At 43.3% G+C, this 21,031-nt stretch overlaps 1 protein-coding gene and 1 long non-coding RNA gene across 6 annotated transcripts in view; one reads left to right on the top strand and one right to left on the bottom strand.

Moving 5' to 3' along the window:
• Positions 1-21,031, top strand: part of ASAP1 (ArfGAP with SH3 domain, ankyrin repeat and PH domain 1) — a 300,508-nt gene that overhangs the window by 120,585 nt on the left and 158,892 nt on the right. Inside the window, exon 1 of one of the 5 annotated variants that reach the window (XM_023519705.1) lies at positions 391-450. The exons of 3 other annotated variants lie outside the window; for them this stretch is intronic. In XM_023519705.1, coding sequence (XP_023375473.1) covers positions 406-450 — 45 coding nt within the window. In that variant the 5' untranslated portion in view covers positions 391-405. Of the gene's footprint in view, positions 1-390; positions 451-5,062; positions 5,149-21,031 lie in introns of those variants that run through there. One more of the 5 variants, XM_023519708.1, reaches the window with a different exon arrangement.
• LOC111728838 lies at positions 2,397-4,708 on the bottom strand. Its single transcript, XR_002775972.1, has 3 exons — positions 4,445-4,708; positions 4,188-4,300; positions 2,397-2,850 (listed from the first exon to the last, which is right to left on the bottom strand). It is a non-coding gene; the product is annotated as an uncharacterized LOC111728838 (long non-coding RNA).

A 21,031-nucleotide genomic window follows, 5' to 3' on the forward strand; every position in this document is an offset into this window, starting at 1 on the left:
CGAGCCAGGGGACAAGGAGGAGCAAATCACAGCCAGCTCTGCTGATCGGGAGGGCGGTGTGGGGACCAGGAAAAGCAGCTCTTGCTTGAGGACGGTGTGATTCTCAGACCACCCCCAGCCAGCATGGGAGCCTGGGGAAGAAGCACTGGTTTGCTTGGTCAAACAGATTGTCGGGCGTTTTTATCGTGTGTGTTGATGACTCACGTGACACCGTGAGATGAACGACTCCTTGGGTAATGGTGATAGGAAAGCTTTGTTTCAAACAAGAGAGAGTAATGTGAATCACTAGGAAAAATTAATTTGAGCAAACCGAGAAATGGCATTAAAGGTAGAGAGACATACAAGTATAAAACCTGTAACTCTTGTTTAAGCATTGTCTTATTTTTCCCAGCAGCTTCTACCTGCATGACAAAAGTGACCTCCCTGCGGGACTTGTGTGTTTTGAAGGGGGTTGGTTTGTTTCTTGTGTTTTTCTTAAACTCAGATATCGGAACCAAATTGCCTTCTCTCAGAGACATATATAGGATAAAGATGTGTCGAGTCAGGTTAATTTTTATGCCTTTATGCTTGTTTGAGTTGATAGACTATTTTTTAGTGAAAAGAAAAGCTTTGACTATATAAGAAACTTGTCTATACAACTAGTTACCCAGTGAACTTTTTTAATGAGGAAAGTTATTTCTTTATACTTTAACTTACAGAGCCCTGTCTGTATTAGACATAGAAATCGTACTGAACAAATGTTAAAATCAGAAGTCAAGGGACTTCAGAAATAGTCTAATCAGACTGCATGCAGATCACGGCACATTGATCAGTCGTGAAGTAAATTTAATTTGGTCCTTATCACAGAAACATTTGATCTCACTTGAGGGGGAGGCCTAGGTCCAAAGGGAGAAAGGACTTGGTCTGCATCTTTTGTTATAAATATTCGATAACTTTTTATACTTTGAAGTAATGCCTCAAAATACTGTGATTCTGGGGTGCTTGCAACACATATTCGGCCTGTTTATTTAATTCAGAGACCAACTAATGCAACAATTAAAAATAATTTTGCTCTGATTTGAACGCAGAGGCCTAGTCTTATAGCCACCAGCCCCTACCTTTATGTACTTTTCAACTTTCCCAAAGGAGTGACTCAGCTGCTAGTGACCCCGCCTGGGTGGGAACCTGTCTTTAGTTAGGAAGCAGATATTCCTGGTGCACGGGAGGGAGGGAACCAGTCACACACAGTTATTGAAACCTGTTTCCCACACGAAGCTGAGTTGGTCACCATATCTAAGTGGAATTAGAGAGGTGACTTTGGTAGGAGGCACGTATAGTTGCCTCCTACCAAAACAACGCAGAGGTGCTGGGGTTAGGGCGCCTAGCTTCCCCGAAAATCCAAGTTTAACTATAGCTGGCCCTCTGCATGTGGGTTTCCCACCCTCGGAGTTGACCCTTGAACAATGCGGGTGTGAACTGGAAAAAGTCCAGTATAAGTGGACCCGCATAGTTCAAACGGGTGTTGATCAAAGGTCAGCTGTATTAGCTGAGTTGCGGGTTGGCATGTTGGCACACATGTTGAGATTCTTGTTTCTTTCCTGTGGTTGACCTTCCAAGCGTGTATAAATAGTCATTTGAACGGTCACTACCTGTATTCCCAGGAAATCCTGTTAACAATTTTTTTGTCTGCTTCCTTGCAGCCAGAGGTACACTCAAGGTCACACAATGGCCATTTTATTTCTTTGGAAACCATATGACAGAAATCTGCATTGGCATTCTATCTCTGGCTGTGTGGGTAATTCTGAAAACCTCGGATTTTACTTTCAAATTCATCCACAGCTAAACCAAACTCTGCCTTTTTCCTAAGTCTGAAGAATGCATCCCAGACAAAAGGCCAATTTCAGTTGACCTTAATTCTCCCTCTGCGACATTCCTTTAGTTCTGGGTGTTTGAAATTCAAGGCCTGTTCTGGTTTCAAGTACACTGTTTTAAAAAGTCTGAAACAGAAATGTATTACTGGACCGATAATGCCTCATGGAGGCCAATAATGGTTTTATGTAGAAGCCACAGTACTTTTTTTGTTAGCGGTTTAAGTGCCTTTGACTGTTCCTTTTCCTCCCACCCCCCTTCACCCCCTCAGGTTTCTTGAATCGCGCTGAGTAATTCGATATTGCTCTTGTCCTGCATAATGTAAGCTCACATTGGCAAAATTGTTGGGGGAAAGAATTTAGTTTAACAAACAGGAGTGTAATTTTGTGGAGACTGCAAATACTTCTTGAACTGAGGCCTTATCAAGTAGCCCAAATACCATTTTTTTTTTAAATTTAATATACCATATGACAATAATGAATTTTTTAGATATCTGGAGAGTAATGATCACCCACCATCCCACCACTCTAACCTATTTTTAGCCGTTACCATCAATCAAGTCTTTGCTATTTGCATACATTGTTTTGAACATTTGCCACTTCGAATTTTGCTTTTTCGCTTTAGAAAATAGGACAAATACTGCTCTCCAGTTTTTCCATCTTTGTTTTTTAAGGGCGCATAACAATCACATTGATGCTTCTTAATTTACTAAACCATTTCTATGTCATTGGGTCTCCAAAGGTTGCGAGCATTTTGGCTGAGACCGTCAGTGCAGTGAGCCATCCACTTGAGTCACCGGCCATGTTCCCCTATTTAGTGCTCTCCTAGGGATCAAAACGTGCATTTTCTATACAAAGCCGAGACGATCGCCATATCTAGGGGGAAACTGGACAGGGGACTTGTTCTGTCGGGCGGGTAGTGAGATTCCGGGCGGAGTGGGTGAAGCGCCTTCTTTTGGAACTTGTGCGCCATGTTGCTTTGTCAGTGTTGAAGCGCCACCAGCTACAAAGAAGAGTCTTGGTTTTAGCAAAATTACTCTTTCAGCGGCTCTGGCCAGCTCGGGGCTGGTGGCTTACTAGGTTTCTCTCTAGGGAGAGGGCCTTTCTGACCTGTCCTTTAACAGACACCTTAGGAGGAGGTTAACCCTGGGACAGAAATCTGTCATTCACAGTTGAGCTTCCTGCTCTTGGGAAGAAAACGTAGCCTCCCCAAAGGCCCCTCGGTTTGGCCTGGTTTTTACCACTCCCCTTGCACACCAGGGATTCTAGCCCACGTAGCTCACCCTTCTTTCTTAAAAATGTCTTCCCTTTGATGTTGGAGAACATTTACTCTTCAAAGCCAGGTGAAACACCACCCTCTCTGGGCCACTGCCCCTGACCTCCCCAGCATGGCTTCTAGAGCCTGTCGTGTGCACAGTTATCTTACGATGTCGAGATGGTTTACTTGTGCTATACCAGCACTGTCACCACTGGCATGTCTCTGGAAGGAAAAGGTTCACCTTTTCTCATGTTTGTACTCATAGGGAAAGACATGCACAATGCTTAACACAGGGGTCCCCAACACCTAGGCCACAGACCAAGCACCGTCTGTGGCCTGTTAGGAACCGGGCCTCACAGCAGGAGGTGAGCGTGGGCCAGTGAGCGAAGCTTCATCTGTATTTGCAGCCGCTCCCCAGCGCCAGCATCACCACCTCAGCTCCGCCTCAGATCATCAGGCGTTAGCTTCTCATGGGAGCACCGATCCCCGGTGTCAGAAAGGTTGAGGACCTCTGGCTCAGCACATAGTGAGCCGTTAGTAAATTCCTGAATGAAATGGAATGTATCTGTGCGTGGACAGCTAAAATACAATTCAAGAATATAGTTATTACATTAAAAAAAAAAACGTGGTGTAGGTTACTCTAGTTTTCCAGTTTTGCAAAGGGAGAGAGTGTGCTGGCTGGCATGTCAGAGGTGGTCCTCGCCTAGTTTTCCAAGCCCTGCCCGGTGTCTCAGGACAGTGGAAGGGAAGGGCGTGTCCCACTGCCCCAGGTCGCCGGCCTGGGACAGCACTGCCTTTGCTCCCTGGAGGAACAGCCCTGACCAGGTGCTGCGATCACGGGATTGTCGTAGGTCCTGCAGCGTCTCCCACCAGGTGAGACACGGCCAGGGAAGGTGAGCCGTATCGGCTGTTTTATCTCACAATGTAAGAGACTCAGTGTAGTCTCGCTACCGGGCCTCCATTCCTGGTTTGATTTGCCTTTCGTGAAGCCCAGCCCCTGATACTCTCAAGTCTTATTGTCTTTTCTCCTCATAACTGGGGGTTGCACTCAAGAAATGACATGTGTCTGTCCCTCCGTTTACCTCCACACCATGCCACGTCCTGGTCATGGAATCCTCTGCCTTTTCCAGTTGTCATCGTGGTATTTTTCTTCTCTCCAGCTTTTAACAGGGGCTCAAGTTTCAGGTGTCGGTGTCTGCAACACAGATGCGTATCGCAGGAAGTGCATGTATGGGAAGCCTGTGGCTGCCATTTCATCCCTGTGTGACCGCAAACAAGCTGCTCAGCCTCTCCGAACCTCAGTTTCCTTATAGTATATGAAATAATGAATAATGCTTACCTTGCAAGACTGTTAAAAAAATGTTGATGATCTTTATCAGGTTTCCTATGTGCCTAGCTCATCAAAGCCACTCAATTAGTTGTTATTATAAGAAGCATATAGCTTGATGAATAAGCCATAGGCTTTGGAGCAAGGCACTGTTGAACTCGATTCGCTGATCTTGCTACTTAATAACCTGCAGAGGTTAATAATACTTATGGGGTTGCTCTGAGACTCAAAGGAAGTGACGGGGCAGCGTTTCAGTTAGATCCAGTAAGCAGAGGCTCACTTAAACCTCCTGAAGAGCGGTGAGTGTGTGGGGGTTAGAGCCAGACCTCACAAGCTCTCAGGGACGTCCCCTGTTTTGCGTTTCTGTGTTTCCTTCTCCTCACACTCTTGCCTGGCCCGGACTTGCCTCTGCTCTGTGTATCTTTTCTCTGCTGCTTAGTCACAGTTTGTTTCTTCATGAGGACAGCTACCCCTGGCCTGTCATGGCCTTTCCTCTATCACCTTGTCTTTTCTCTTTGCTAGTTCTCGTTCCCAGGAGGGTCGGATCTGATTGGCCCAGCTCACCCTTCTTTTCTCCAGCCACATCATGGGTTTCTGGGAAGTCCCTGGGTCAAGCCTCCTTCCCTGGTCCCTTGCTATAAAACCTGGCTCTTTCTTACCTGATCTCTGAGTTGGGGCTTTGTGATCAGCACGCATAATCAGACGCTACGTGCCACGTAAGTGGGAGCTATTCATATTCATAAACCTGTTTAAGTATTTGGGGGGATTTTTCCCTGTGTTTCTATGTTACACAAAAGCAGAAATTCTTGAGGCAAAGGGTTAAGGACAGCTTGGTTCCAGGAACTATTTTTTCTCTCTTGATGCATGGCAGACCTTTGGTTGGAATGTAACAAACTCTGGTACAGTGAGTCAAGACTTCCACTGGTTTGCATTTTTCATTAGCATGTCATTCAAGGAAATCCTGGCTTTGGGGTCATGGAACAGGCCTCTCTGTTTATCTTTCTGCAGAAGTAAAAAATTTGAAGCATTTCATAATTCATCCGAAGATAAACTTATATTTGAGGTCTGTTCTCTTAGAGCATTTGGGGGGAATTTTCAGTACAGCCTATTTTATAAATATTTTCAAAATTTTGTGATAGCCTTTATCCCAACATAGATCATGGAAAGTGAGGGGTTCTTTCAGTCTAAATATTAGTTAAAAGACATTTGAGAAACTGGAAATTCCAACTGACATTCAATGACTATGTTCTTCATACTTAATAAAGAATTATTTTTCATCCCAAGTATTTACTGAAAAGGACAGTGAATAAACCTTCTGTAACCTATCTAAAATCTCAAATGCATCCTTTTTTTTTGTTTTTTGTTTAAGTAGCACTGTGAACCTGAAGACTATAAAGTAGATTTTTTTCTCAATGTTGGTGTTAGCTAATGAGAAAAGTATGCATAGTTTATATCGTCTGTGTCTAGCTGTTACTTTTCTTTTGGGATCATACAGTCTTTTTTTCAGTAACTGTAAAGTTTGTTTGTTTGTTTTATACCTGTTAGGCATATTTATTTATTCTGCAAGTATTTATTGTGTACAGTGTGTAAGAATTGGGATAGTTGCTGGGGGTCAGCCATCAGTAGTTATGGAACTAAGAACAAAAACTTAAGAGAATGAGGGAAGGACAGAGATGGATCCCTTGACTATAATTCTGTCCCCTCAAGAATCTCCCTACCCAAAGTCCCCTGGCCTCCTCCACTCATACCATTCGCATGAACTCTTGAGGTTTTCATTGTTTGTCAGAGATTCTTACTTTCTGTCAACTATTTGGTTGTCTCGGGGTACCCCCTCCACCTGAGGGCCTGTCAGCTTCTCATTTAGAGCAGAGTGGGTATTAGCATCCCACATGCAAGGTCTTCCTGGCAGTGCTTCTCATCATTAGAGATGCCCAGATTTCCCCCGGGCCTTCCCCACCCATCCCTGCCCCGCCCCCATGCTTGCGTAGCACCTCATCCCAGGATTCCTCAAGCTTTCCATCACTCTACACCTCTCTTCCTAGCTGTTCTCAAACTCACCTCCTGAGGAAGGGTTGAATTTTAGGGGGTAATGAGGTCATCATGTTAGGTGAAAGTGGCATAAAAGCTGGAATACCCTTGAAAATTGCTTAAGAAGGTTCCATGGCTGTGGCGAACACATTTGCTGTCCTCTGTTTTCCTTCCAGCTCACTGTTCATTTGAGCACCGGATAAAGTGGTTGGCTTGCATGTAGGAAGACATTGTAGAGATGCAAATACGTCCCTCCTCCCCTCCTCCCCCTTCCTGTCCCTTATAAGAGACTAAAATGTATGGAAGTCACGTGAGGCAATGTGGCATAGCTAATTAGAGAGCGAGCATGACAAGATAATGACGGTTCATTAGGTTGGATTTTAAGAACAGCATTCTAATTTATGCTAATTTTGCTTGAAAATTTGTATAGTCATAACCAGCCCATGAAAGACCCTTGCTGGGTCAGAGCCCGGCTTGCTTTTGTCTGGTTTTGCCCATCTAGTCCTTAGAAATGAGCCTCAGACTTGAGAGAACAGTCAGACCGCGGGAGAGGCCTTGCGTCCGGGGCGACTTCAGTGGCGTCTCACAGGAGAGGTCTGGCAGGGGTTTAAAGCGAATGTTAAGCACTTAAGCAGCCACTTTGAGGTTTTCTTTCCATAGCAGTAACTCGTGAGAAATTACTTCAGTTATTAGCCTAAATGAAAGGGGACAAATTTAAAAGGAGTGGAAATAGGAGAATGTTGGAAGCTTGTTGGGAACAAATGAAGACTTTGGGGAAAATCCCAGGGGACAGTTCTCTGATTTTTAGTAATCCCAGGGCATGGAGGAAGAAAATCCAGCCCGTTTTAGTGAGTGAGTCATCACTTTATTTCTCTAAATTACGGGCAGATTGTTATTTCTTAAATTAACTCAGGTCATGAATTTTGTGAACCATCTCTGTGGGGAGGATTCTTTTCTTCTTATCCCCAAAACATTTTTAAAAATTCCATGAGGAAATGGACAGATGCCCTTCTGGAATTTATTTTTGAAATTGTTGGGAGAAAATAGTGAAAATGCTTCTCCTGTACCACTTATCCCAGAATTGAAAAAATTAAACATGAAGATTGAGACAAGGACATTTGGATGTTTCTTGTTTTTTTTTTTTTTAAGGACAAAATCAACAAGTCGGTCAACAATCATATTCATACCATGAGAAGCCAAAACCATTGCGTTGGAATAGAAACACTGTGAGGCAGACAGCCATGACTGCATGGTGTTACATTCTCAGAACTAAAGTACATTTATTGAATACCTACTGTTTACCAAGCACTTGCTGCATCCCTGATCCTCTCATTAGCTCTGTGCAATATTGTGATGAAGGCCATGAATCCGAGGGATGAGGGGGCTTGCCTGTACTCACAGAGCCATTCGGAGCAGAGTCTGAAATCAGACCCAGGTCACCTGGGCTCCTGTGTTCGTCTTGTTATGCAGCATTCACACAAAACAGTTGCAAAGTGGAGCAGGACATGCTCGAGTGCTAAAACGTGTCCGTGGGACTGGAGTGAGGGTGCCGGATGTGAGCATCAGGGAGGTCTGGGAAGGCCGCAGGGCTAGAATGACTGTAGAACTTAACCAAAATGGGGCGAGGTAAGGGGTCTCTGTCATTCACTGTGCCGGGATGACGGGTGTAAGCGGGGGTTGACCTGGCGAAGCACCTGCGCCTTGTGAGAGAGGAGGTCGAATGGGGGCCGGGGGAGACTGACGACGCCTTTCTCCTCAAGCATCCCACATGCCCTAGTGTCTCCCATCGTGGCTGCCGCCAATACCCAGAACGTGGGTAGAACCCTTTGGAGATCTTGTGACACTGGGGCCAGGCCTGAGTGACTGGCATGGACCTAGTGATGCGGTGGCAATTGAAGAACCTAAAATGGCACCTGGACCTTAGGCCCTGCTTACTGTTACTGGAGAAAAGTGAGTTCAGCTAGACTAAGACATTAGATAGAGAAAGTTGGATTTCTGTATTTTTAGTTTACATCTCCCAAGTTTTAATTAAATGTTTGGAAGCTAATTCAGATATTTACAAGGGATGTTATGTAAGGCATATTTAAAAAAAAAAAAAAATTCATGCAAGTTGAATTTAGCCTGTGAGCCACCCATTTGCATTTTCTGGTATAAATTATAACAGATTTTCTGGATTATTCTCATCTAAGTCTGTATTACCCAAAGTGTATTAATGTGGAGAACTATTTCTGACATGTTAGTAGGCACTTCTAAAAAAGGATAGAGGTGGGTAGTGTGCTTTTGAGGCCACATAAGTTTGGGGAATACTGTGTTAAACAAAGTTAAATTTTTAAAACAGGAATCTCGTGGGCTTTTGATATATCAATGATCTTCGAATCTAAAAATGGGTGGAACATTTCCCAAACTTACTGACTAAAGATCCTCTTTTCTCACAGCATTAGTTGGCACAGATTTGGGGAAATACCGATCTGAGTGATTAGTTATCAGATTTAAGGGCAATCTAAATATGCAAAGGCCCTGAAACCCAGTACTTTACCACATTTCTACCTGTCAGATGAGAACTCATGGAGTGGAATATTCTCTTCATGCTGAGTTCTCCACGGCATGTTGTGTGAAACGTTAGCCGAACTCGATGTGGTTTACTGTGGTTTGACCGAGACTGGGTCTGAACCACTCGGCTGTTCAGGGTGGGCCTCGTCATTGGGTAATGAGGGAGCCGTTTGTTCACTTTTGTGAAGCGGAATCGTTTGGAAGATGTCTGGGTTATCTAGATAGTAAAATGTCACTCGGCATTGTACTAAGTGGCACTGGAGCTGCTAGCATGTGTCTAAAGGGTGGGGTGGAGGGCTCTCCTTGAGAGTGTGACTGACGGTCCCCACACTGGGCTCACCCAGGCTGCCAGGTGCCCACTGCACATCCTACTTCACTGAAGAATGAGCACAGGCATTAGGAAACAGTTCAGTTAGTTTTTATAAAGTTATCGATTATAAGCTGAGCTATTTCTTACAGTACTACAGCTCCATTTTTTTTTTTAATATCAGTGTTTGAAGTGGAATCCACTTCTTAAACCATTACTATCCCTTTAATTTTCCACCCATCAGTATATTAAAGAACCATTCAAATGAAATTTATCCCCTCTCTTTACAGTATAACTCAATCCACAAATTATAATTCAATAAAAGCTTATGTGTGTGTGTGTGTGTGTGTGTGTGTGTGTGTGTGTGTGTGTGTGTATTTATTTATCAGGATGTTGAATTTTCTTTATCATTCCTGTCTTCAAGCTATTTTTTTTTTCTTAAATATTTTCTAAAATTTACTGCATGGTTCACTTCTAGGTGAATACATTTTGCCTTGGCAAACTGTCCCCAAACGTCACATCGTAGGGAAGCAGCCACGTTTTAAAAAGTTTCGTATCCAGCTACCTAATAAATGTGATTGAGATAATCCATCACGGCCCCTGTGGTCAGGACCTTCTCTGTGTTCCTTGACTCTGGCCTCTGGCTCCCACTGGATATTTGTCAAATGACTGAATCAGTAGAGTGGAGATGGAAGCTTGTTTTTTTTTTTTTTTCCAAGTACTTTGTAACTGCATCCTCGTTTCAAGTAAGCTTGGTGTGGAAAAGTCCGAATGTAGGAGAGTGATTTATAAAAGGACCACAAAGCCTGGCACCTGTTGATGAAAGCATGTCTGGAATGCTAATGTGCATCTTAAGGAAATAAGATTTAATGTCAGAGGTTTATAGAAAATTTAGTTCAGAGATGGTTTTTTTGTTTGTTTTTGGAGGATTTTTGATTTATAGGAAACCTCAACTCATGTTGACAAGGTTTATTTTTATGGAAGTCGCACTCAGTGGAGCATAATATTCTTTTGTGCTTCAAAGCCAGCTCTGGTACCTCATCCCCATTTTCCTCCAGTCAGATCGAGTCTTTAGACCTGGGCCTGTGAGCATTCCTGTGCCAATTAGACATTGTCTGAAGTGGCTGTCCCCAGGGAGCTTTACTTGAAAGGGTGCATGTTAAAGACCAGCCATTGTGTGTGTGTGTGTGTGTGTGTGTGTGTGTGTGTGTGTGTGTGCGCGTGTGTGTGTGCGCGCGTGCGCGCGCGCGCGTGCACATGCAGGGCTGGGAGTTGGAGTGAGGGATGGTCCACGTTAGCCATTGCATCCTTTTAAGATGTGCACACTTCAAGTTCATCACTATGCTAAATTGCCCTCAACTGTCATTTTCAAGAGGATTGGTGGGTCTTTGTGACATTTCTTACATGTGACAGCTTTTTAGGAGTCGAAAACTTAAGACCATGTGTCAATGTTGTGACTTAAGGGCATGTGAATTATTAACATATTAAAGTATATCATTAGTACCTGCTGGTACTTTATAATCGTGTTTAGAAACATACACAACTTAAAATTATTCTTATTCCAAAAACTTGATTATTTGACAGTTGTGCTGAAAAGGTGGTCTTAAAAAGAAATACCTTTATTTACAAAAGTGAAGAAACTGGCCATTAAGTTAACTTTCAGTAACAAATGCAGAGGAGACAGATGACATGGCAGTGTGATGGAATGCAGTGGAGCCACTGAAGTGTTAATGGCTGTGGCCATGCAGAAAAAATAAGCAGAGGTAAAAATAAGCATAATATTAAATGGAAAAAGCAGACTGCACATTGCATATAAAACATGCCTTAGTTACACAGAAATAAATCATCATGTACATGAAAAAAGATGGGAAGTCCAGGGGCAAAAAATGTTTTAGAATCATGGAGTTACGGGTAACGTTTAAATTTTTTATTTTTAATTTGCTTAGTTTTATGTTCAAAAACAAAAATTTTCTTGTTTCCTTTTTGCCAGTAAGTCAGGTGTTCTAAGTGCCTTGTGGTAGGAAACACCAGACTTGAGAGAAACATCTACTTTTATTTGCTGTTGGCAATGAAATATCTGTAAGGTCATAGAACAGCTGTGAATAGAATAATTTTTTAAACATTAAATTTTGACTCGGGAGACCTGAATTCTGAGACATTTATTACCTAAGGGGGCTTCAAGAGAGCCCCCTAATCTCTGAGCCTCATTTCCTTGGAATGGTGGGGGAGATTCAGATGCAAAGTAGTAGACGTGAGAAGAAAATGCAAGGTGTGTTTGGCTTTGGGATGACGTCAGAGCCGTGTGATCCTGTCCTGTTATTACGTTGATGGCTGTCAGGCTGGTTGCTGCTACTTAAGAAAAACCCATTGGCATTTTTGGCAGCGGCCTTCTAAACACGCGACAGTGGTGTCTTCTCTCTGTGCACAGACAGCAGACAGCTCCTGGGCTGGGTTGTCGTCACGTCTCTGCGTTTCCCACAGTGCGCTTCGCATTTAAAGGAGGTGAGGTCTAGTGTTCATCAACAGCAGTGGTTTCCAGACTCCCGTGCATCTCATTTGGAAAACCTTTCTGAGCGTACGTTCCGTGTGCGTCTCCATGTATACACACACACACATAGTCTTCTGTACTAATAGTGTATAATCGTATCATTTAAAAAGACAAAAGCGCTGCAGTTTTTCTCCCCACACCACGGTGGGCTGTCTTGTGTTCGCCGTGGAGAGGTTGCTCATCTGCAGAGCTGGTCTGAGTGGATGGGTTTATGTCTGCATCCCTTTCTGTTTTCCTTCTATAGTAGCACCGCCAGCCTTGTATAAAAATGGGCTTTTGCTAACCATATACTTCTTGGGAACCTTAGAAAAATATAAAGGACCTGCACCTGCGAATTGTAGCTGGTGTTTTACGTTTGTTGACAGCTCCCTCTGTTCCAAGCACCATTCTAAGAACTTCATTGACATGGTTACCTCAATCCACGTAACTCGGCGGGGGTGTTGCCGAGGAGGAAACTGAGGAACAGCTGGGTTAAGGGCTGGACTAGAGCTAGAATTTGACCCCAGGTAGGTCTGGTTCTAAAGTCTGTGCTCTGAAGCACCATGTTTAAATTGCAGCATCTACTGGGCAGGCACACGGTTCTCCATTTTCGATAAAATTGTGGAGATTAAGTCTAAATGACTGTAAACCATCAATACCGTATTTTGAATTGAGACACTATAGGATCTCAGAGCCGATAGGAAGCTAAAAGGCTGGTAACTAGCTCAGCGGTTCCTGATCTGTTCGCCAGCAAAAACCGTTCTGTTATGTGGTAGGATAAATTCCCGATAAATTTTAACAATCCTGAAAAGATGTGACTCGGGACACTCCTTTTTGGTCTAGGTTTTAATTCCTTTAAGGAACTCTCATTATGTTACAACATGGAAACGGTGTTTTCATGACTATTTTTTGGTCTTTAAATACCTTGTTGTACCTATAATTATTATTTTCCCAAGAACGGGGCTGAAATGGCTTCAAGATGAAAGAGCCATGGTGCCTGTGGGTGGGTGTGCTATGCCGAACTTTAGAACTACAACAGAAATTAGAGGTTCACAAGGTAATTGCTGTGATTACAGTTTTCTTTTGGGCCAGAGACAGGAGCTCTTGAAACACAATATTCTACTAATTTTTTAAATGTGCAGTTTGCAAGGCAACAAGGAAATTACTGCGAGTAAGCCCCGTTCGTCATTCTCTATGAAAGTTAGCATCTTGTTGGGTCCTAGGAAAATGCAGGCATTAACTATACTACAAGACACTGTTAAAAGGCTTAAAAATTTAATAGTAAATCAACCTTATAATACTGTATAAGGAAATTATTATGAAAAAAACATTTCCTAATCATAACAGCCCTAGCTAGCTACACTTTTAAACATCTGTGTACCTCTCTAAACTTTACGTTTCTAGATAACTTCTCATCTTTATAATATATGTACTTTTGTGTTCTAAATAATACCATTTCATATTATTTTCACATCTCATGTAATAGACTTTCAGTAAATGGCTGTCCTTATCCTAATTGTTGCATATGTAATTTTTAGTGACCATATAATAAGCCCTATTTGTTTTATGTTTTATATTGCCATTTTCCTGTTGTTGGACTTGTTATTTCTAGATTTTTACATTGTAAAACCTGCCAATTTGTTTTATATTATCTTCTTTATTACTAAGGCAGTGATGGTAGTTTTGATAGGAATTACCAGGCACAGGGTTACTGTGTCAAATGGAAGAGCATTTTGTGACTTGAATATAATTTGCCCTTTCTATTATCAGTACGATTGAATTTTTTTTGCATGTTTATTTTCAATATCTTGTGTTAATGTCTTTTGTCCTTATTCTTCTGGATCTCTATAGCAGCAAAATATGAATTCCACATACTAATTATTTATTATAGGTGTCAACTTTTTTCTTTTTTGTTGTTGTAATTATGTTTCCCTCTTAGTTCTTTTATCTTGGTTTTGTTAAAAATTGGTTGAAGTTATTTATCTTTTTCCTGATAGTATCTGCTGTTGACATTAGAAAATCATTAGACTTCTTTAACTGTTACACATAATATATTTTCTGAAGCTTTGTTAGATTTTTTTTTTTTTTAAATACAGAGTTTCCTATATTGATGGCCCAACATTCTTCTACAGATTGGAGAAAAAATAAAAAGGTATCCTGACTTAATTAATTGTTTATGTTATTTTAATTGAGAATTGCTGGGTTATAAAGTTATGCACGTTTCTTTAAAATATCCCAGTCTTTGATATTTGGATGTGCATTGGGTATCCAGAAGAAAGGCATAGTTAGCATATAATGTGTTTTACAAATTTGTTATGGCCTCTTTTTCCCCCCCAGAATATTTTCCAAGATCTCCCAGAAACGGTTTTCTACAGTTCACAGTATAGGAAATGCCACTTTAGTTCATTTCATTGTTTTTTGACAATAAGTCTTTTCAGTGATCAATTTTTTCATGAGAAACAATCTTTCATTTGTAATAATCATCTTCATGCAGATGTGTGGCTGGTGTTTCTTGGTCTCTTTCAGATTAGGTCTGTCTTTCTTAATAAAAAACATTACTTAACAATGACCAGATCTGTATAAGCAGCTTTGAGGTTTGTTTTGGAGAATACGCAAGAGGTCTAAAGTTGGCTAACACAGAGACTTCACCAGTGGCCTAGAACTTGTATTCCCTTCCAACTTCTGTCCTCGGAAGCTGGAGAGATGAGCCACCTAATGAAAGTTTAGCATGTCACATACTTGGGCATGATAAGAAGTAGAATAAAACGTGTTTTCTTTTTAACCAGGGAGGCCGTCAGATGTGGCAGAAAACACAGACTTTGGAGTTAGACTTTCCAGGGTGAAAAGCCTGGTTTTGCCATTGACTCGTTTTTTGTCCTGGACACTTGTTCTTATTGAATTTCTTCATCCAAAAAAGACATTATTAGTGCTTTTATATGCTCGATAGAGTCTCTGAATACAAAACCCAAGATGAACTTTTCAAAATCTTTCTTATGGGAGGACAGAGGATTTAAAAAAGGGACATAGAAGCTGCTGGAATGAGAATCTGAGCCCAAAGCTGTGCATTGCCCTGTTTATTGCATAGAGATTTTAAATGTAAGGCCTTTTCCGAGGACCATTCACCCTTGATGCCAGTTGTGTTATTTAAAAAAAAAAATTAAAATGTCTTTCATTTGAAAAAATCTAACATGCTAAGAAAGCCGAAGCGGCAGCATAATGTCCCTAGGACTTGAAAATGTTTAATTTTTAGAAAATTAGAGCCAGAAAGATGACAGATTGGTCCAGTCTTCCAGATTTACAGACTAGGGATCCGGGAACCAGAGGTGCCTGAGGGGCAGAGTCAGATTGAGGCTCCTGATGTGACCCCGGTTCTAGCCAGGGTTTTTTCTGTGCACTGTGACCACCTCGGCCTCTTGGTCACAAGCAGTCCTGGGGGTGTGTGGGGGGGGGGATTGGGAAGCTGGCTCTACAACTGGGGAAAGGAAGTGCGTACATATGTAGTATCTTAAAAGATTAGTAGCTATACCATTTTTTGGAGCCCAGCAAGGGCTCGAGCCTCTGTGCAGAGGAACGAGCTTCGCCAAGAAGAGTAAGACTCAGCTCAGCCCTCGGAGGCAGGTTAGGTCTCATTATGGAACATATGGAACGGCCGAGCTCCTTTATGATGACAGCTTGGACTTTAAGGGTCTCGAAGGGGACAGGTTCCACTTTCCCTATTCACAGTGCAAGAGGCAGAGTGGTTTAGCATAAAGAGTACTGAATCTGAAAGCGACCCAGGCCTTCCCTTTGCTCATCGTGCTCTCACTGGGACGACGGTTACTTCCCTCTCTGGCCTGCTTCCCATCTGGAGAGTGGGGACAGTACGGGGGTGGCAGGCCCTTCACCCCACGTTCCATCCTTTGCCTGCGGTACATGCCAGACTTCTGTAAGCCTTTGCAGCCTCACTGTGGTTAATTGAGGACAGTGTGTTTCATCCAGGACCTAGGCCTTCACAAGGAAAATAAAATGATTTCCATCATTGACACCTCATAGATGTGACAGATTTTAGAAAGGCAGGGTGAGCCCTGGGAGATTAGAAAATATTTTATATATGTGTCACTCAAGTCAAAAATATATGCTGCTGTATTTACCTTAGCTAGGATGGTGCTGCTTTCAAGTGATAGGAGTAGACAGTTCAGTTTTTAAAGGAAATAGCACGTGAGAAATAAACAGTGTTTTGCGAGGACCAGCCTTGTTCTAGACACCGTTAATTCCAGATGCTTTTAATATAGAGGCAAATCCGTCTGACTGATGTTTATTGAGCCCCCGCTCTGGGCCTAGCAGAGTCGATGCCCTCAAGATGTACGCACACCCAGCGGGCAGTTTATGCGAACACGGGGAAGTGGACTTTGCGAGTTGCCGTTTTACGCAGCACCTTTTCTTTGGCTTGGAAAGTTGGTAGGTTGGTGTTTTCTTGCCTGGGTGGGCTGGGTCCTCAGAACCATTCGGATCATATTGCTAAAGGTGCTACGCTGAGTCTTTGGTACAGACCGGAACGGTGAAGTTACTTATCAGGTGGGCCCAAATCCTGGTAGCTCAGCATCTGCAGACCTTTGCTGTCTGTGGGTGAAATGCTGCCCCACGCCACCGTTCAGCTGTAGAGAGAGCAGAGGACCCAAAATGCTTCTGTTTAAGTCTGTACGAACACAGGAGGACCTGAATCTTCAGGACACTTTTCCTAGTCTAAAACGGCACAGATAAACGGCTTAAAAACCTCTATTTGTGGATGACATGTCAACTTTCCATTTTTTGTCTGTGTTATGCAAATCAAATTTTATTTTAGATTGATCATTTCCCCTGTGTGGCAGCCTCATTCAGTTCTTATTAATCTTGAAACTGACAAGCGATAGCATCTCTACCTCTTCCTTTCCATCAGCCGCTGCTGCCTCTTGGCAGGAGGCCTGCGCCGCTGCCCTGTGCAGCCTTCCTGCACGTGCTGGTGCTGTGCAGCTGCCACGCAGGACGGTTCTCTGGGCCCCGTACTGCATCCTCACACATTAATCGGGGCCGTGTGTGCTGGGAAAGAAAAGAAAGAGCAGGCCAGGCCCCTTCTGACCGGTTGGAGAGTTTTGAGAAAAAAGATTTCAGCAGAGAGGTCAGCAGTTGCAACAGCTGAGGTGGGAACAAGCTTGATGGGCTCAGAAAAACTGGGGGTGTGGATTAGACATGAGTAGGACAGTGTGGGAACAGAAATCAGAGAGCACAGGGCTGGGGCCCAGAGGGCCTTGCAGGCAGCAGTGAGGACCTGCGCTTTATTCTAATAACAACGAATCTTCGTCCCTCTCCCCCTCCCTCTCTCGTGTGTTTCTTTTCCTTTCATTTGTTCAGCCAGTTCTTCCTGAGCATCTTCTGTATGAAAAAAGCATTATCATTTAAGAGCTTTTTGTTGGGTGTGGGAAGAGACACAGCTACCTGTGAACACCCAGAAGACACGGGAAAGAGTGGAATGAGGTGCGGAGAGTGGATAAAGCCCCAGACTAGCAAGGGTTACTATTTTAGGAATAACTTCCTTCGTCCGTCTTATCAAAAGCAGTCCCAGGCTTCCCACTTACTCTTCTAGCGGAGGTTTTGTTGTGGTTTTGCCACGGCAGGTAGAAGTGGGGGGGACATGCAGCCGGGGAAGCAGAGTTAGATGCACTGTTTGCTTTGCACACTTAGGCCGGCGCCTGGCACAGTTACTGTGCGAATAAGTGAGTGAATGATATGAGAACCCAAAATTGATGATCCTCCGAGCAAATACTCATTTGCATGGTTCGCCCCACCCCTCCTCATTTTTTAGGTGTAAGGGACATTTTTCGTCGTGGTCCTCTCGCACCTTTATTCACAGCGCTCTTCGTTATCACGTCGGATTACTTTCTGGGCTCATTACTGATTCGCATTATAATTACACGCTTCCGCATTCTAGTACATGGGGCCTTACGAAGGATAGATAATTTATTGATTTGGCCGTGAAGCTGCATGAGAACTTACATCTCTGTTTCATCCTCAGAAGATGTGAGTTAGGCACCTACCCCCTCCTGTAGCCTGCATGCATTGCCCCCGGCCCCTCCGCCCCTTCCCCACAAGACAGCACAAATGACTGGTCTGCAAGCTCAAGGCCGAAGCAGTCAGGATCTGAGCCAAAACGAGGCCAAGGCCCCTGCCCTTTCTTCCCCTCTAAAGGAATTGCACAAAGGTAAACATTTGCTTTGTAGTGATTATGGGACAAATGCACCTATTCTATTACCATGCAGTTTTGAAATTAACCTGTCTGAGTAGGACTCTAAAGTAGTAAAATGGAAACACTCTCATTTTTTCTTCCACGTGAGGGAAAATTCTTTTCATTGAAGAAATTACTTTGCTAGTAGGAGTACTTGTTTCAGAAATGTTTTGCTGTCACGGCTCCAAGCGTTTCAAAAGTTTTTCTCTTAGAAGCACCCTCAGAGGTGAGGGGAAGGATATGGCAGCGAGCACCTGCTCTGTGCAGGGTTTGGTGCCAGCCGGCTCCAGGTACACTAAGATATTTAATGCCCATCATCCCTGGAAGGCAGATGTGGTGTCTGTCTGCCTCGGCATATCTCTAAGAAATTCCGTGCTATTATTTTGTTGTCATTCACTGCTTCCTTTCTCTATAAGTATGTGCATAAGATTTAGCTTCAAGGACATGCTTATTTTCAAAACTCACATCAAAAAGGCAGCTTTTCTAACTTGAATATATTGAAAAAGAAGGTGTCATTAGAAAGTCATTCTGAAATAGAACATCTTAATACTAATAGTATTGCCATTGCTTATTTAACTTAAGTATTATATTTCAATACAATGTTTTTAATAAAGTTGTTGGAACAGCTGTTTTAAGGTATAAATCTAACTTAAAACGTTTAAGTTCTGTCCTATTAAACAATTTATACATACGTTTACACTTTGGCTATTCAGAACCATTAGGGGAAGAATTACAGAGGGCCACATTTTCTGAGTTCAAAACTTAATTTTATTCAACCATTTTCAAGGCAAGTCTTGTTTTGCATGATTTTCTGTTGTGTTGAACTGAGAATGCTGAGGAATTCACTGTCATCCGGTCATTTGTCACTTCATTTCATAAGCGTTTTTGAACATCTACCATCTGCTAGGCACTGGGGATGGGAGTTCAGCCATGAGCAGGTAACACCCAGGCCCCTGTCTTCATGGAGCTTGCTTTCTTCTGTGGGGGGAGATAAGTACCGTGAAAGTAAACAAGTCACAAACATGAGCATTCCAGGGCATGGTCATGCGCGGAGTGTGTTAGAGGGTAACCGTGGGGTGGGGGGACTCAGAGTGTGCTCTGCTCTGGGTTGACAGTAGAAGGCCCCTTGGCCTAACCTGAGGCCTTGTAAGAAGAAAGAGCCAGCCAGCCATCCAAGACCTTCCACGAGAGTCCTGTTCATGGGAAGACGCAGAGGGACCAGTTGATGACAGTGCCCCGGGCTGGAGACAGGGTGGCTGGATGCCTCTGCGTCTCTGAGAATGTCCGTGGCACACTCTGCTGGGACACGGGCAGGGGCCACGTTTGGCCTGGAGGGATGCAAAAGGTTCCATGTGCGACCCCAGCGGTCTCAGACTCTTACGGAGTTTTTATCATGACCAGTTTGTGTGACTTTGCTGAACCCTCGGCTCGCCAGCTCTCACATAGCGCTTCCGCCAGCCTGGTTTCTCCCGCGGTCTCCCTCTGGTTTGCGACAGCCTGTGTCTTCTCTGTCTATTCACATGACCCAGACTTACTGGGAAAAGGCATGAGATAAAAGTCAAAGGTCTCCCATATCGAGGTTGGAAGTGCTTAACACCCCCACTCTTTAGTAGTGTAGAGAATGTGAAGTTGCTGGATTCCAAAATTTTAAACGGGGAAGATATTATTCTGTTATTAGAGATAAGCATAGTCTGCTGGATTTGTTTATTTGTTACTTCATCCTCCTTCCTTCTCTCTGTCTCTCTCTCTCCCTCACACACACACCCTCCTGAGTTCAGCTTCACATGCGGACAGTTAAAAATGCAGGCAGTTATACCGTTAATGGGTTGAGAGATCTAATAATTTTATAGCCCACGTCATCTGCCACCTTGCTCTTTGCCTCTCTTTAACTTTACGTATACGACATTTCGAAGGCTGTCACTGCCCGTGTTGCTTGCCTAGCAGTGGAGGGAATGGCACTTGGTAGCACGTTCAGACATGTGTTATTACTGGAGGGAGTCTCGTGTGATGGAGCGACAGTGTCCCTGGGCTCCTTAAACACAGAGCCCTTAAAAGTCCATTTCACTCGGCTTCTTTTTGCCAGTGGCCAAGTAACTAGAGTGTAAAAAGAGAAGTGTCACCCAGACTTAACTGTGATGGCTGTAGCTGTCCAGTGCGAATGTTATTAAATAACTTTTAAAAGTAAGCATGTGAACTTCACACCCTATTGGTTTATAGGTGAGTTGGTAAAAATTCAACATAAATTCCGAGACTTTTCCCGGGGATGGAGAGTGAGGAAGCAGATCACTAGTCTCACAGAAGTCGCTTTGCCTGTGCCCTCTGGAGTCGCTAACTCTCCGTGTGCGTGGGTGTCGATGCCCACGTGTTAGTTTCCCTTTGAGAAGACCTGTCCCTAAGCTCAACTGATACGTTATTTTCTTCCAGAAGCAGATCTTTTTTTCCTTCTCAAAAATAATTATATGATAAGCTGCAGGGGAAACATGGGTGTGCCTTCTAGAATGGGTAGGTGGCGAGTTGAAGACGCAGATGCTGGTTCTTCTCCAACGTTGTGTGTGATGCTTAGAGAGCTGCTTTACTTCTCTAAAGCCCAGGGTTTTTCATGAGAAGAAAAAAAGATGGCAGTAATGTGTGTAAAAAGTAAACGATGGCTATTATTAAGATTATTTTTTAAATGTCCTTGCCACAAAAGCAAATCATCGAAGGATTCAACCTCTTAAATCTGTGCTTATTTGCACATATTTGCAATACTTTCTCTCCCCTCACGCCCTCCTAGCAACCTAAATGTCCTGTGATCTCTTAACTCGGATTCGTGTCTGAAAATTGGTGACAGTCCCCCCCTTCAGATAAGAGTCTCTTCAGTTTCAAATACCACGGGAGTGCAGCGCTGGGCTGTGGTTACATCAGTTATCAAGACCTGGGCTGGTATCCCTTCTCTGCCGCACTGGGCAA

Source organism: Pteropus vampyrus, unplaced genomic scaffold (assembly GCF_000151845.1).
Source record: "Pteropus vampyrus isolate Shadow unplaced genomic scaffold, Pvam_2.0 Scaffold232, whole genome shotgun sequence".
NCBI classification, from domain to species: domain Eukaryota; kingdom Metazoa; phylum Chordata; class Mammalia; order Chiroptera; family Pteropodidae; genus Pteropus; species Pteropus vampyrus.